Here is a 15,359-nt window from a genome sequence, read left to right on the forward strand (position 1 = left end):
CTTGACCTATAAAATTGGGAGAATAATACATACCTTGCTAAACATTTGTTAGGTTTAAATGAGATTTCATAGGTAAAATAGCTAGCACAGAGTGTGGTGAACAATAGGTGCTTGCTTGTTAAACATTTAGTTTCCTTTTCTTTATGAGTAATCAATAAAAAAACTGAATAGAAATAATAGTAATAATAATGATAGTTGCTATGCGTGTCTGTGCTCTTTTAAATGATAACCAACCTGAGAGTTTGCACTTCCATAGGGAGGAAAAATATTAATTCTTATGTAATTCTGCTAATTTTATAGGCTAGACAGTGTGAGGTAATAATGGAAATTTTCTAGAATATAAAATACAAAAGAACGTATTAAGTTGATGTCCCTTTTTTTTTTTGACGTCCCTTTTATTCTTTGTGCAAAACTATATCCCTTGGAGAGTTAGGCAGCTTTTAGAGCAATGATAACACTCTAACTTATAACTGGGCTTGCTGCCTTGATATTTATCATCTCATTTTATCCTAATTCAGTGTCTGACTTAGAATAGAATTTAACAATAGACTTTATTGAATAACTAAATTACTCTTTGCAATATTTTACTAAGTTAGGCAGCATAAATAACACCATCATAATTTTTCCTTTGAAGAAACTGAGCCTCAGAAGAGAGGTCAATTAACTTACCCAAGGTAACAGGGCAAGTTATAAACTAAATCTGAAATTTAGGTAATCCTGACTACTCTTTTGCTCCTCACTTGACCTCACCATGTGGCAGGATTAAAACTTCTTAACCCTGGCCCTATGCATTCTCCATATATAAAACAATATATTTATTGTTTTAAAAAGGCTTTAGCAAAGTTATTAAATTAGTGTAAAGAGGATTTCTGATCTACTTTTCTTCTCCATATGAAAGGCAGTGAAGAGAAAAGCTTCTTATTGCAAGCTATTGATGATTAATTATCTGTGAAAGAAAAGGGCCCAGAAAGAGAGCAGACCTGGAGAGGAGACAGGGAGTATGAGAAGGCTGTTGGCCCACCAATTTCTGGTATTTCCATGTCAGAAATCTTGTTTTCTACATTTTATTTTAGCATAATTATTTAAAAACTTTTGGAACATATTAACATTTTCCATTAAATATTGTTAATTCTTAAGTGTTATTTGTCTCTGATTGGTCTCTCCCTCACTGCTTCAAATGCACGTCCAATTTTATAACAGAAAGCAATATTATAAAAGTAGAAGTTGAAATATGGAAATTCCCTTTGGTATTCACCTTTCTGATGCCTCTAATAATATTGACATTTAACTGTCTTTTCTTCTAATAATCAGAAGAGTTTCACTGGTAGTGCAGCTGGTTCACTTTTTGCCTATTATGTGGTATCTGTGGTATAACTGACAGGAAAAAAAGCAATGTGAAAGGCTAAGAAAAACAGTGAGCTCAGCTATAGAGTTTCAGACATTTTGTTCTGTGTGGTTGTAAAATTTCATGCTTTCTTTTTCTCATGCGAATTCTAGGTTGCCAGATGTCCTGTGCACATATGACTATTCTGTGTTTCTATGCCATATCCCATTTTCATCTGTATCGGAAGACATAATGGTCCTCCCATTTAAGCCAAGTAAGACACAGTTAGTTGACTACTGTTGGCATTTGTCACTTCTCCCCTCCCCCACCAACCTGGTTAGAACATGTCCCACATTCTCCAAACTAAAACACTTCACCAAACTTTCTCACATATTAGAATCACTGTGAGGCAGAATAATAACTGAAGTGAGAGCCTTGTTAGTCATATTAAATGATGATGGCAGTTGTTTCCTACAGATATTATGACTTACTCAGAGGCCACTACAGTTTGATCTTTTAATTTTCAATTGTTTTTTACCTAGAAATCATATAAGTTGGAAAGGGAATCGATAACAGTCTTTTGAGTTTTAGTTTTTAATTTAGTTTTATTTTGGTGGGGACATAAATATTAATCTTGTTCTAACTTGTTTTCTTTAGGTTGAGTTAAGTAGATGAAGAAACAAGCTCAGACCAATTATATTATCATTTATTTGATATACCCTAGGAAGGAATTGTCATTTTAAATAACATAATATTCTGGTAAATAGAGTGCTGGTATATATGACAAAAATTATTTTTCCTGTTTTCAAATAATTTGATTATAATAATATCAAAAAACTACTTAATACAATAATTATATTAAACTTAATTGGATCTTGCTTTGATTGACAATATAGAGTACCTGGCATGTAGAAGACACTAGAAATCTGTGAAATTGAAATTAATTTAAACAGGCGTTTTAATGTCTTGAAGGTCTTTGGGATCATTATTACAAACAAGTTATCATAATACCTTTTATTTATATAGCATTTTCAACTTTCATAATGTTTTTAAAATTTTTTTAATTAAAAAATTTTATTGACATATAGTTGATTTATAATGTGTTAGTTTCTGGTGTACAGCAAAGTGATTCAGATATATGTATATATATATATGGGTTTTATATATATATTCTTTTTCATATTCTTTTCCATTATGGTTTATTACAGGATATTGCTACTGTGCTATACAGTAGGACCTTGTTTATCTCATAATGCTTTTTAAACATGAGATTTTTCATTTGATGCTTTCTCTAATTCTGTTGGGTAGGTAAAGCAAGTATTGTATTACTCATTTCATAAACAATATGGGTTGTATAGCTAGTAAGTGACAAACTCAGGAATTTAATCTTAATCTCCTGACCCTTAGTGTCCTGACCCTTATATTGCTCTTGTAATTTAATATTTCATATCTAGTAATATGCTAGATATAAATGTTTATTGTTTAAAATCATCTATCCCTAAAAAAACCTTTTAGAAACATAACTTTAGAAATATACAGGTACTTTAAGAGCTGGAACATGTATAAATCCTTCTATGGAATGACCATGACTACTCCAAGCATACTTTAATAGCATGAAATATGAAATATTTGTTAAGAAAACAAACTAGAAAGAGAAGCTACTAAAATGTATAGCTTTTCCTGTTAAAGTTTAAACTTAGAAAAGTTAGCTAAAGAAGGAAGTTAGCTAAAGAAGTTAGCTAAAGTTAGCTGTTTTCTCTTTATCTGTGCCAGATATTGCAGAATATATTTTTTCAGAAAAACCTCTCCAGTTAAAGTCTTTAAAATTTAAAACTGAAAAGCCCCAAATGGAAAGGTAGTTTCTTATAATTCATGAACATTTATCTGTTACTAGACTGTAGAAGTTTTGCTGGAAGGGACATTGTCCATTTCTGTTTGTGCATATTTCATTGTCTTGCTCATAATAAAAACTCAAAATAAATATTTGAAGAAAACTGGGCTTAATTTACTTTTAATATTTTGCCTTTGATGGTTTGATCCATCTTCATAAAATCTAAGAAGGTAAAAAAGAATGGGGGTACTTTGTCACGTTCTCCCTTATCATTTTCCACATCACTGTCAAATTCCTAAAATATAAAGTAATCATGTTTCTTTCCCACTTAAAAACCTCCTAATTTGTGAGATATAGGGCAAAGAGGAAGGAGGAACTTCTACTTTTATTTTATAAACATGTGACATATATGAATTTTTTTACAGTGAGTGTGCATAACTTTGCAGCAAGAGAGAGAAAACACACCCAAATCTAATACAGGGGAAAAAAAAAAGAAAAAGAAAAACAAAGATTCCAGTCCAAATTGCCCACAGGATAAAGTTTGAACATCTTAGGTCGATAGGAACTTCCAACTTCCTTGTTAATCTTCATCTCCCCACCTACACACCCCCACCCTACACAGATGTGCACATACACCCCTACTCACCAGTGAAATAGAACTATCTTTTCTAAAGACACTGTGATTTGCCCTCCAACTTGCTTTTTTGTGTGTACACTTTACTCAATATAGAAAGCCCTGCCCTCCCCCTTGTTTCCAATCAGATTCATTCAAGACCCAACTCAAGACACACTTTTCCAGCCTATAACAGAGTTAGTGCTCTCTCCTCTGTATGCCACAGTATTGTGTTACACAATAGCTTCCCCCATTAAATTTTGGTCAGAGCAAGAACCATGAGTCATACAATAGATATCTTTGAACCTCTCTTCCTCTTCCTTTTTCATCCTCTTCTCCCATGCCTGTGTCTGACACACAGAAAACATTCAGTAAGTGCTTGTTGAATTAAGAAATAAATGAATGCATTAACAAATTAATATATTTTTCTAAGGTAGTAGAACTCATGTCTAGTGAAAAAATATTGTTAAAATACTTAATAAAGAGTAAAGGTCATTCAGCCTGAGAACCAGTGTGGTGTATTGGACAGAACTCCAGCTTTGGAGTGAAACAGATCAGGGTTTGTTTTTAGCACCCACCAATTCCTAGCAGTGTGACCTTTGGCAAATAACCTCACCTCAGTGGGCTTCACTTCTTTGTTTGTATAATGGGGCTAATAAAATCTACCTTGAAGACAGTTGCAAATACATAAATCACCTAGCTCAATGTCTGGCAAAATCCAAGTGCTCATTAAATGGTAGTTATTATTGTTAGTTTTATCAGCTTGTACAATGTTTTAGTTTGGTATATTTGATACCACCACACATTTGATTATCTATGCTAGCTGTCTAATGCCTGCTAATTTTTTCTCCTTGATCACATTGTAAACCTCTCATGTTATACTTTAGCCACTGTCCACAGTACCTAGCTCAGTGCTGACCACATACTCGAGTTTTAACTACTGAGTTAGAACTGTAGCTTATGGTGAAAAGAACACTGGATTTGGAGTCAGGAGATCCAGATAATGCTGAGCTATGTTAAGTAACTTTCCTTTCTCTGAGCCTTCTCAGCTCCTTCATTTGTAAAATTTAGGGAATAGACTTCTTGAGTCTTTTACAACTCATAAATTATGTGATTCTGTGATTAGATAATTGATCCTTTTCCTGAAATAAAAAATTGTACTGTAGTTAAATAAGCCTCTACAGCCAGATAGAAAAATTTAGAGCCCAGGTAGGTTGACCAACCATCCCAATTTTCCCAGAACTGTCCCAGTTTTAACACAGAAAGTCTTGTGTCCCATGAATCCTCTCAATCCTGGGGAAACCAATACAGTTGGTCTTCCTAGCTTCAGGTAGTTTGACAAGTAAAAGGTATTTTTCCTTTATAGAGGCTTACAACTTTTTTGTCTTGAATTCTACATTGACAACTAGTGTTTGGTTTTGGTGGTAGAGATGAGCAATTGAGTAGGAGAAAAAAATAAGAAAAGTCCATGATGTATAAACGAGTACCCTTCTCTGGGTGATGATAATTCAGTATCATTGAATCAGTCACTTTGGAGAACTTTTATGTACCAGGCACTGCATTAGGCTATGTTGTTAAATGTAGGCATGTAGAAGATTCTATCTCTGCACCCAGGCTAAGTATTTGTGTGTGTGTGTGGGGGGGTTAGGTTGGCGGGATATAGTACATATACCTAAGAAATGTCCCCACATACCACAAGGAGGTATATAATGAAGAAATACGTTAGACTGTTCAGGGAAGAAAGAGGAAGACAGTGAGGACTAGAAGATGTAGAATTTAAGGCTGCAGAGGATTTGGATTGGTTATGGAAGTGGCTAGGCAGACAATCTAAGGGGTGTTACACATGCTGCTAGTTAGTGCACATGTCCTACAGGTAAATGACTGCTCATGGACTTCCAATTTTCATGAAAAAATACCAGTAGTTAAAAAAAGGAAGTTCTCCAAGAGGTGCAAAGGGAAGTTTGGGGTGTGAAGGGGTTGGGGTGAGATCAAGGGAACTGGGGAAACATTTACTTTTCAAATGGTCCCTGCAATTTTTCTTCTGAGTTTTCCTCTACTTTTTAAGGTTATCTAACTTCAGTTTCTGCTGCCACAACCTTGTTTGTTTCTCAACACCGCATTATGGATATTGGCATGCTATAGGGGAAAGGGCAGAGGCTTCGAAAGCCTAAAAGGCCTCCACCACTTACTAGCTTTATGACTTTGGGCAAGTGAACTAGCCTTGCTGGAGCTCTGTTTGCTCATTGATAAAATAGGAGCAAACATACCTACTTCACTGGGTTGTTCTGAGAAATAAGGATACAATTAATGAGTATAATATGCCTGATGTAGCTGGAAGATATTAGGGGCTCAGTGAATGGTAAGTTCCTCACCTATCTCCTTCTAGGGTTATGATCATATATTTGATTATTTGTCTAAGTAAGAGGCAAAATATCCTTCAAGTGGCCTCAGAAAAAGACTCCCAAAGGAGAGTTGGAAACACAGAGAGAACATACTCCTCATATCTCTGGAAATTCCTGGAGACCTGGAGATCCAGCCCCCTCCATCCACCCCTACAGCCCTGTAGTTTGTCTGTTTGTGTGATTTAAGTCAGGACAATAGCCCCTCTCAGGTCCATAAGAACGTAAGTTCCTTGACTTGACTCTTCCTGTGTGTCATGCAAGCAGCATGGCTAGCAGAGCACGTACAGTTGGCTACTAATGATCTGCATGTGTTGAAAGCTGATTCCTTCCACTCTACTCCTGTGCACTGACAAGAACAGATTAACATGCATAAGCTCTAGGGCAAATTTTCCTGCTGCAGGGAATAAGATCTTGTCACTTTACCAGGAAAGCTGGGTCACTGAGGGGTCTTATTACCTTCTCCAGGGCCTTTCTTTGGTTAACTTATGAAGTCCAAGAAGTTTGCTTTCAAAGCTGCTCAGTGTCTCTGTCAGCGCACCCTTTATTTTTGTAGGAATTTACCCCTCCCCACACCCCTGCCCTCAGCACCCCCTAGCTCTCCCCTGAACCCTTTTCAACTTCCTTTCAATTTCCCCCAAACCCTCTTCTCAACTTTCCCTCTATCCTCTCTCTAATTCCTCCATACCTCATCCAATCTCCCTCCACTCCAACCAGCCTCCTACTTTCTCCATCTCCCTATACCCCATCGCTCACTGACCTGTCACTACTCCTGGAATATTCAAGCTTCGAGACTCTTCCAATTCCCTCCCTCCCTCCCAACTTACTTCTGTCTTATTCTCTTCCCTCAGCTAATCCAAGAAAGAATTAAAACACTAGTAGAAATTGCCCATGTTTATTGAATTTTAAAAAATATCACTTGCAAATTTATTTTCTTTATTGAAAAGATGTTGCAATTGTTGTGATAAAGAAAATCTTGATAAGGAAAAAATCAAGTCGGTCTAACAACTATACTTTTTCAATGTTAGTTTCTATTATCTACTCTCATGCATATTGTTAGTATAAATTGTAATCAAAACATCCCCACATTAATGCAGGGTTCAAAGAGGGGGGCATGCAGGGTTGGCGGAAAAAAAAAAAGCAGCTCAAAGTCGTCAGGTTCAGTCCATGATCCGAGAGGCAGGGTTGTTGTACAGGTAGCCTTAGTTCATTGCCAGAGATTCAGTGGAAGATTCTGGGAGCAGCAAACGCTGATGACAGCTGAGGTAACAGAAGACAGGTTGCTAGGAGCAGTCACTAGGACATAGGATCTACCCAGCAATTATTTCATCACGTCGTCTTCTATTCCACCTGTGCCTGAAGCAATTGTAGTGACAATAACGGGATGGAAAGGACACAGTGCGGGTACTCCACTCGATGTTAGGATCATGTGTTTCAAGCCAGTGGATTCCAAGAATCAGAGGGTACCTTGGCGCATGAATAATGTCAAACTGGAGCTCTTCAACGTGGTTTCCAATTTTAACTTCAACAGGTGGTGTTTCCTTGGTTATGGGTCCATTAATCAACGGACGGCCATCTACGGTTTCGAGCATCAGAGGAAAGATGTTATTGCGGATGGGCAGCTTCTCTCGAAGAACCACAGAATGGTCAATGCTGTTTCTGTAGGAGCCTGAATCCACCATCGCTTGCTCAAAAAACTGTCGTCTTCCCAGTCGGATTTCAACAGTAAGCCAGAGAGTACGAGACATGGATATTGGAAGTGAGGGGGAGGCATATTTGTAGATTGGCCCGCCCGGGTTCCCCCTTACCGCCGGGCCTCGATGTTTCCCGCCTGCTGGGCACGATGAGGCTTGACAGGGCAATCTCTGGCGAAATGACCAGGATAACCACAGTAGAGGCACAAGTGGCCTTCACGGCGGCGGGCTCGTTCGGCTTCACTGAGGTGTGGCCGATTGCTTGAAGCCTGCACAGGCTGGTTTTCATCTGGTGGACTATCAAACCCAGCTTTCTCCTGAGAGGGACTTGCCTCTTGTGGACTTAGATCAGGCTTACCACTTAACTTCTCTTCTAGGGTGATGCATTGGGTGATCAGATCAGATAGGTTGGTGGCTGGGTTTGTGCGAGACAGTTCATCTCGGATAGAACTGGCAAGCCCTTCCTGAAATTGGATGCAGAGGGTGCTTTCATCCCAGTTTAGCTCTTGAGCAATGATGTGGAAGTGGGTCGCATACTGGTGGACATGGTCCTCCCCTTGGCAGAGCTTACGGATGCGGTGGTTGGCATCTTCCATGTTTTCTGGATTGTCAAAGGTATCCTGAAGCACTTGTATGAAACTTTCAAATTGCTCCAGCAAGGGGCTTTGGATATCTACTAAGGGCTGGAACCACTTTCCTGCTTCACCTGAGAAGCGGTTGCCAACAAAGCTTACCAGAGCTGCTTCGGTGGGATACAGGTGCCCTCTGACTCTCATGTAACTATTCAATTGAACCAGAAACTCAGGAAGCTTCTGGGCATCCCCATTGAAGGCTAAAGGGTATTCTAGAGGGAAAGCTTCAGCCTCTAACCCATTGGAAGACTGTGGAAACTCTGAAGCTGCTGATGTTTCAGCAGCTGTTAGGCCGTCCAGGGACTCCTTGGGTGTTAAGAGTCCTAGGAACTCCTGGGCATCTGAAGGATCCTGGAGCTCCTGGGGGGCAAGAAACTCAAGGGACTCCAGGTGTGTTGAGGTGTCCTGGCATTTTGGTGCCTCCTGGAGCTCCTGGGCATTTGGGGGATCCTGGAGCTCTGAATTCTGGGTCCCCTGGCCTGCTGGGGCATCCTGGGTATCTGGGGGCTCCTGAACCTCCTTGAATTCTGCGGGCTTCTGGACCTCCTGGGCCATTGGGAGCTTCTGAGGCTCCTTGGCCTCTGAGGGCTTATGGGATATCCAGGCTCCTGTGAGCTCGTGGACCATTGGAGGTGCCTGGGGATCCTGGGTTGCTGGGGACTCCAGGGACTCTGGATCTGCTGGGGGCTCCAAGGATTTTTGGGGCTCCTGGGCTGCTGAGGGCTCCCAGGATGGGAGGTCCTGAGTCTCTCTGGGCTTCTGGGGCTCCTTGACCTCTGGGAGCTCTTGGGGTTCCAAGGCTGCTGGGAAATCCAGGGTCTCTGGGGGTCTCTGGATCTCCTGGGCCTCTGAAGGCTTCTGGAGTGGTTCATCCTCTTTGGCTGCTTGGGGCTTCTGGAGCTCTGGGATCTGGGACTGCAAGGCAGCATTTTCCTCCATCAGCCGCTGCACTTGAGCCTGCAGAATTTCATTCTCCAATTTCAGAGCAATATAGGAGGCTGCTAAGTCCTCCACCATCTTTTGAGGAAATGGACTTGGTTTGGCAGTTTGCTGCCCAGAGAGAGTGGGTGAGCGCTTGTGAGGTCTTTCTAAAAGCTCCTCACAGGCAGATGTCAGGCTCCTTGAGTTTTCCAGAAAGTGGGGATTTGGGCCCCACCAAGGTTGATTAACAGGAGGTCACTGTGAGCCCCCGGAGCTCAGCAAAGGGAGGTGTCAGATACACTGTGAAGAGAGTGGGATCTGAGGATCAGAAACTGTGGAAAGCACTCATTCAAAATAAATCATGACAAAACTTGCCCAGCAGTGCTGGATTTCTTTTACTATAGGCTCACATTCATGAACTGGGTCATATATGCTGGCTCTGACCCCATGACATTTTAAGAACAGCATCTGACCAAATCCGTGTATTTATTTTGCATTCTTCTTTTGAAAGTGAGCATTATATTAGAAGCAATTTCTCCATATTTTTTCCTGTTTTATATAGTCTTTAATTTCTAATGTCTGCCTAATATCCCAATGTAACACTTGGATTTTAACAGCTGCTTTCAATGACTAAATCAAATGTTTGAGCAATGTGGGGATTTTAAGTTCTGTGGTGGGCCAACCCAAGAGATATTTTTGGGTGGCTGGGGTAGGAGGTAGGGGTGAGCTCTTTCTGACACCTCAGAAATCATACCACATAAGTAACCACACAAGACCAGCCTCAGGAGAAAACAAGCAAAAGTTGACAAAAAATATATATGCGCTCAGCAGACACATGCACATTATTTATAAAATGCCTCAAAATAGTTAAGAAAATAATCTTTATAAATGTACATTACCATTCAGAGACTTAGTCCAGGAGCTCGGCTGTCTGCGTACCCATCGCTGAGAAGGGAAGTGTGTGAATGGTTGTGGAGGCTTGCCTTTTCTGCATACACTGAACTCAAACAAACACACCCACTCCCAGAACACGTTCCAACTCTCCTCTGTAACGTAGCTATTTCGAGTGTGGAAGAGTTTTTTTTGACAGTACCTCTCAGTTTAGAGCAGCAAGGAAAGTAGGATGTTGCGCCCATGTGAGGTAGCCTCATGTACTCAGCCCTTGGTTACTTTAATAAATATTTGGCCAGGAAATTGGGAGTAATGCCACTGCCCTTGTGAAAAGTTGCAAACATTTCTGAATGACCACAGTGGTTTGGGACTTTATTTTTTATGTCCGTCTAATGTAACCTCCCATCACTCTATCCACACTGGGCTGTTTGTTTAATTCTTACTCAGAGAGCAGCCTGCAGCACCTTAGTCCCTTCTCCCACCCACCTACTCAGTCCCTAGGGTCCCTCTCTGCAATGTTTCCTTGGGAATTTTACCATGGACAGATCTAGACAAAGTATAATAGGGTAAGATTTTAGAGGAGATCAACTTTGTTGAAAGGTACTTGTAACAGTCTTGCAGGGTCCCTGGCTCCTTCTGAATGTCTTGGCCCAGGGTTCTCATCCTTCCCTGAGCCACTCAGGTGTTCTAGGCAGCACCCAGGTATCCCACTAAGGGTTGGCCTCTTGAGAAATGACCTTGCTCAAGATCTCACCTTCTCTTCTCATGACAAATCACAGTCACGCCCTGGGCATGGGCCATGTGGCCATTTTAGGTAAGACTCATTTTTGTCCTAGTAAGGAGTGCGGTTGGGAACTGTCTCTGGCCAAATCAAATCACACATCAGGTTATTCATGGTCTAAAGTCTCCTTTAAAAATGGTCAGTTCTACATTAATCAGCATAATGGGATAAACCCTGGTGATGGAATATGCCCAAACCACAGCAAACTGACAGACTGGACAAGCTGAACCTTAATGCAGAGGCTTTGAAAAGTAAAACCTTTTGCAAATCAAATGATATTATCTCCCTTCCTTTTGATGTTTTATTCTTTAGAAACACAACACACATAAAAATACCACCATCATCGGGAAATAATGTGTTCTGGTTATGTGAATTTTTTAGATAACTGGAGCCTTCCCTTTGAGAATCCAAAACACACAGTTGATATTTACCTTACCAATTAAAAAAATTCTAAGAAATATTTATAGAATGCATTACACTTATTTCTCCATTCTTAAGTAGATTATTTTGAGTGTAATTTGATTTATTTTTTAATGGTTTGGGCTCATACTTACACAAACCAGCTCCTTTACTGTGTTTAACACCATGTTGCCTTCTGAAAGCTATTGAGAGGTATAAAGTGGCCAGTCTCCAAATTAAATACCTCCAAATTGCTATACTTTCCAACTTCTTGTAATTTTTTTTCACTTTGTATTTTTCTACTCTTTTGCTATCAAACTGTCACATAGCCCTCCATGCTGTTAACTATATACCTTTCTATACTAAGTATAGGCAAATTTGGCAAATTATTTAGTCCTTCTAAAATTTAGCCTAAAATTCAGCTTATATAAAAAATTAAATTAAAAAAATAAAATTCAGCTTATAAAACTGTAAAATGGAGCTATTAGTGGTACTTAACTTTATAGAGGCATTGCAAAGATTTAACGAAATAATACATTTAAAAGGCTTAGCACAGTGTCTAGCAGCTAGTAATACCCAGTGAAGGTTGACTATGATGATGATGATGATAAGCAGCTATAGCAGCAGAAACATCATTTTAATTTATTCTTTTTAAGCATCTGTGAATTGGGAAACTAGAGAGTTAAACTTGCTAGAATTGTGTAAGGGCTGAACAGGGGCTCTCATATGAAGAAATTTACAGTGCATGGATTTTACAGCTTGATTTTTCACCACTCGGGTGCTTTTCTTTTCTTCCTGGCTGGGTTATGGATGATTTAGTTTACCAAATAATGCTCTAGAATCAGAACTGGAGGCACCTGAGCATGAAGATGAGATGATTAACAAAGGGATTGTGGAGCAGCCAAGAGAGATGTTTAAAAAGTCCATGGACTAAAGCACTGAATAGTGCCTTGCCTACGGACATATTTATTCAGTGGGCAAATGCATGGACCTCTCCGCCACCCCTGTTAAAGAGCAAAGATCACATTCAAAGTCCTTAAGTACAAGTTCCAAACTGTCTAAACATAGAGAATTATTCTATTTTGAGTGGAAAGAAGAGCTACACTTACTTTTGTCAAAATGCCTAGAGTAATTTTAATATCCTGAATTAGTCAAGTAAGAATAGAAAAGTAATTACATCCAAACTCTCATCATGTTTCCCCTACACTTTAGTCCTTCTCCTTACACTCACAACATGATGGAATTTATGGAGATTTAGAATGGTTATGAAAACATTTTAAGTAAATGAGGTTTTTTTTTAAAAACTGGCAAATGAATTTTGATGGAAAAAAGACAAATGTCCATTTAACAGATATAAAGACTGCACAGTTATGCTCAGTTATGTTAATAAGTTACATATGTTAATTGTTAACTTAGGGAGAAAGGGAAGGGAAAGTTTGAATAAGATGAAATTCTACTTTGTACATTGCACTAAGAATCATAATTTTATTTTGTTGGCAATGTACAATCTGAAACATTTTAGGTTTCTGCTGGGGTCTTCTCAAAGCTGGCTAGGCTGCATCTTCAAGCAACTCAAGCTCCTGCCCCTCCTTCTTCCAGACTGGAAGAGTGAACAGGACAGGTTACCCCACAGACCTCTGGCACAATGCCCAGCTACCCCTTGAGGGCAGTCCCACGCTGGTGTCTGTTTTGTTCAACATGTTATTCCTATGGTTAGAGACTTGCAGCATTTTAAGTTTAACCCACTATGTGCTTAGTACAGGTTGAAACTTTTCTTGTATCAACACTATACAGCATTGGGGCAACAGGAATTCTCAATTCCTTTAGAAGTTGGAAAGCTTTCCAAGAATTCTCCTTACTCATGTGACTGGGATCCAAAGCACGTGGCAATGGAATAGGAAGAGTCTACCCCAGTACAACTCTGGAGTCAAAATTTGTCACCCCCTTCGTCTCCTTTTATGATATTTACCATCTTCTCATTTATTTCTTTCCTTTGCATACTTAGGTGGCCTTTTCCCTAGATCAGCTATCATTTTGGGAAAATGAATCCCTAGTGAGCTCTAAAAGGAACTTTCTTGGGGTGTTGTTTGCATTTTCATAGGGTATTCTGAAAGGCTGCAGTCCCTTTAAGACCCTACTGTTGGGAGAGATATCCTGAGACAGAGATATCATTTTGACATCCTTTAGATCACACCACTCAGGTGGCCCTATATATATATTTTCCTTATAAGTCTGGCCCAATAAGGCTTCTAACATTAACAAACTTGCTTAATGATTTCAATGCTCTGGCTTCATTGAATCCTGGCAATGTGCTGACCAGGCTGCCCCTAGCTAAGGGCTGAAGTAACCACCATCACAGCCTAACAGTGGAATAAGGGGCCTTTGCTATAACCCCACTCTTGGGGATGTCCCTCTTATAGGGATCTTGTCCCCTCCTTTACTTCCTGGAGCCCTACTCTCTGGGATTTGCAATGCTGGTTCACCCAGAAAGCAGACAAATCCAAGCTTGTGGCATCAGCATGGCAGAAGAGACAGAGGGAAAGGGAGAGGGAGGGGGAAACAGAGGTGGGAAGGAAAGCAGAGGGAGAGGGGGAGGGGAGGAGAGAAGGAAAAGATCACAGAAAACTAGAAAAATGCTCAAAAAACAGCATATGTACATTTTGGTCAGTTAAAGAGACTATTTAAGTAATTTAATTGTTTTTATTTTTTAATATCTTTATTGGAGTATAATTGCTTTACAATGTTGTGTTAGTTTCTGTTGTACAACAAAGTGAATCAGCTATATGTATACATATATCCCCATATCCCCTCCCTCTTGAGCCTCCTTCCATTCTCCCTATCCCACCCCTCTAGGTGGTCACAAAGCATCAAGCTGATCCCCCTGTGCTATGCAGCAGCTTCCCACTAGCCATCTATTTTACATTTGGTAGTGTATATATGTCAGTGCTACTCTCTCACTTTGTCCCAGCTTCCCCGTCCCCCACACCCCCATGTCCTCAAGTCCATTCTCTACATCTGCGTCTTTATTCCTGCCCTGCCATGAGGTTCATCAGTACCGTTTTTTTAGATTCTATATATGTGCGTTAGCATACGGTGTTTGTTTTTCTCTTTCTGATTTACTTCACTCTGTATGACAGACTCTAGTTCCATCCACCTCGCTACAACTAACTTAATTTCGTTCCTTTTTATGGCTGAGTAATATTCCATTGTATATATGTGCCACATCTTCTTTATCCATTCATCTGTTGATGGACACTTAGGTTGCTTCCATGTCCTGGCTATTGTAAACAGTGCTGCGATGAACATTGGGGTGCATGTGTCTTTTTGAATTATGGTTTTCTCAGGGTATATGCCCAGTAGTGGGATTGCTGGGTCATATAGTAGTTCTACTTTTAGTTTTTTAAGGAACCTCCATACTGTTCTCCATAGTAGCTGTATCAATTTACATTCCCACCAACAGTGTAGGAGGGTTCCCTTTAGAGAATATTTAATTTTATGGTTTAGCATTTTAAAAATCACATGATAGGAGACTATCTTTTAATGATTAGACTTACCTAAGCACCTCTAAAGGTCATATTCAGGCAATGGTGGTGGTATGGTTTTTATAGGGTTGCAGACTGTTAAAGGGGTGGTGGTAGACTCTCAGTAGGACTAGAGAGGAATGTCCGAGTGTAGTGATGGGAGAAGCAACTGTGAATGGTGTACTGAGGACGGAGAATATCAACCCTGACAACCCAATATTTTTACTGTGAAGTTCAAATGAGATAATAGTTGTGAAAGTGCTTTGAAAAAATGTGCTAATGGAAAGAGTGCAAGTTTTGAAGTAAGGCAGGTTAAGGTTCAGTTCCCAGCTCTTCTCTTTACTAGCTGTGTG

The 15,359-nt window shown here is 39.8% G+C and overlaps 1 protein-coding gene across 1 annotated transcript; it reads right to left on the reverse strand.

The window, feature by feature from the left end:
- Window positions 1–374: 374 nt before the first annotated feature.
- On the reverse strand, window positions 375–15,353 carry RTL3 (retrotransposon Gag like 3). Its single transcript, XM_082447416.1, has 2 exons — window positions 10,314–15,353; window positions 375–9,714 (listed from the first exon to the last, which is right to left on the reverse strand). The coding sequence occupies exon 2, from the start codon at window positions 9,508–9,510 to the stop codon at window positions 7,972–7,974; it is 1,539 nt and encodes a 512-aa protein (XP_082303542.1). The 5' UTR covers window positions 9,511–9,714; window positions 10,314–15,353; the 3' UTR covers window positions 375–7,971.
- Window positions 15,354–15,359: the final 6 nt, after the last annotated feature.

Source organism: Balaenoptera physalus (genome assembly GCF_965194825.1).
Source record: "Balaenoptera physalus genome assembly, chromosome: X".
Taxonomy (NCBI): domain Eukaryota; kingdom Metazoa; phylum Chordata; class Mammalia; order Artiodactyla; family Balaenopteridae; genus Balaenoptera; species Balaenoptera physalus.

What these genes read in the sequence shown, in the direction of transcription:
- RTL3 (XM_082447416.1), bottom strand. Translation starts at nt 9,510, where the DNA reads ATGGTGGAGGACTTAGCAGCCTCCTATATTGCTCTGAAATTGGAGAAT.